The sequence below is a fragment of the Egretta garzetta genome, unplaced genomic scaffold (assembly GCF_000687185.1).
Source record: "Egretta garzetta isolate BGI_Z169 unplaced genomic scaffold, ASM68718v1 scaffold141, whole genome shotgun sequence".
Taxonomy (NCBI): Eukaryota; Metazoa; Chordata; class Aves; order Pelecaniformes; family Ardeidae; genus Egretta; species Egretta garzetta.
In genome coordinates, this window is record NW_009258664.1 from 41,419 (window position 1) to 41,729 (window position 311).

The 311-nt window shown below is 68.5% G+C and overlaps 1 protein-coding gene across 1 annotated transcript in view; it reads right to left on the minus strand.

Annotated features, from left to right (window-relative positions):
- Nucleotides 1-11: 11 nt before the first annotated feature.
- FAM189B (family with sequence similarity 189 member B) overlaps nucleotides 12-311 on the minus strand; it is a 10,341-nt gene continuing 10,041 nt past the window's right edge. Inside the window, exons 10-11 of the mRNA XM_035903940.1 lie at nucleotides 104-215; nucleotides 12-47 (exon numbers count right to left, since the gene is read on the minus strand). Of these exons, the coding sequence (XP_035759833.1) occupies nucleotides 12-47; nucleotides 104-215 (148 nt within the window). The remainder of the gene's footprint in view (nucleotides 48-103; nucleotides 216-311) is intronic.

Genomic DNA, 311 nt, shown 5'->3' on the forward strand with positions numbered 1-311 from the left:
GGAGCCGGTTGTCATCCAGGATGATGAGCCGGACGTCGCGGTGGGAGCTGTTGGCCCAGCGCAGGCCCAGGTCCCGTGCGATGAAGTCCCGCTGCTGCTCGGCCGTGAAGCCCAGGCACTGGAAGGGGTAGTTGTTGATCAGCCCGGCGGTGGGCTCGTTCTCCGCCGTCACTGCCCAGAAGGTCAGGTTGTGCTTGGCGTATTCGTCCAGGAACCTGGGCACGGGGGCAGATGGTGAGCCACGGGGTCTCCCCAGTGCCACTGCTGAGGCTCCCCCGAGTGTCTCCCCCGTCCCCCCCCCCCCGGCGCTC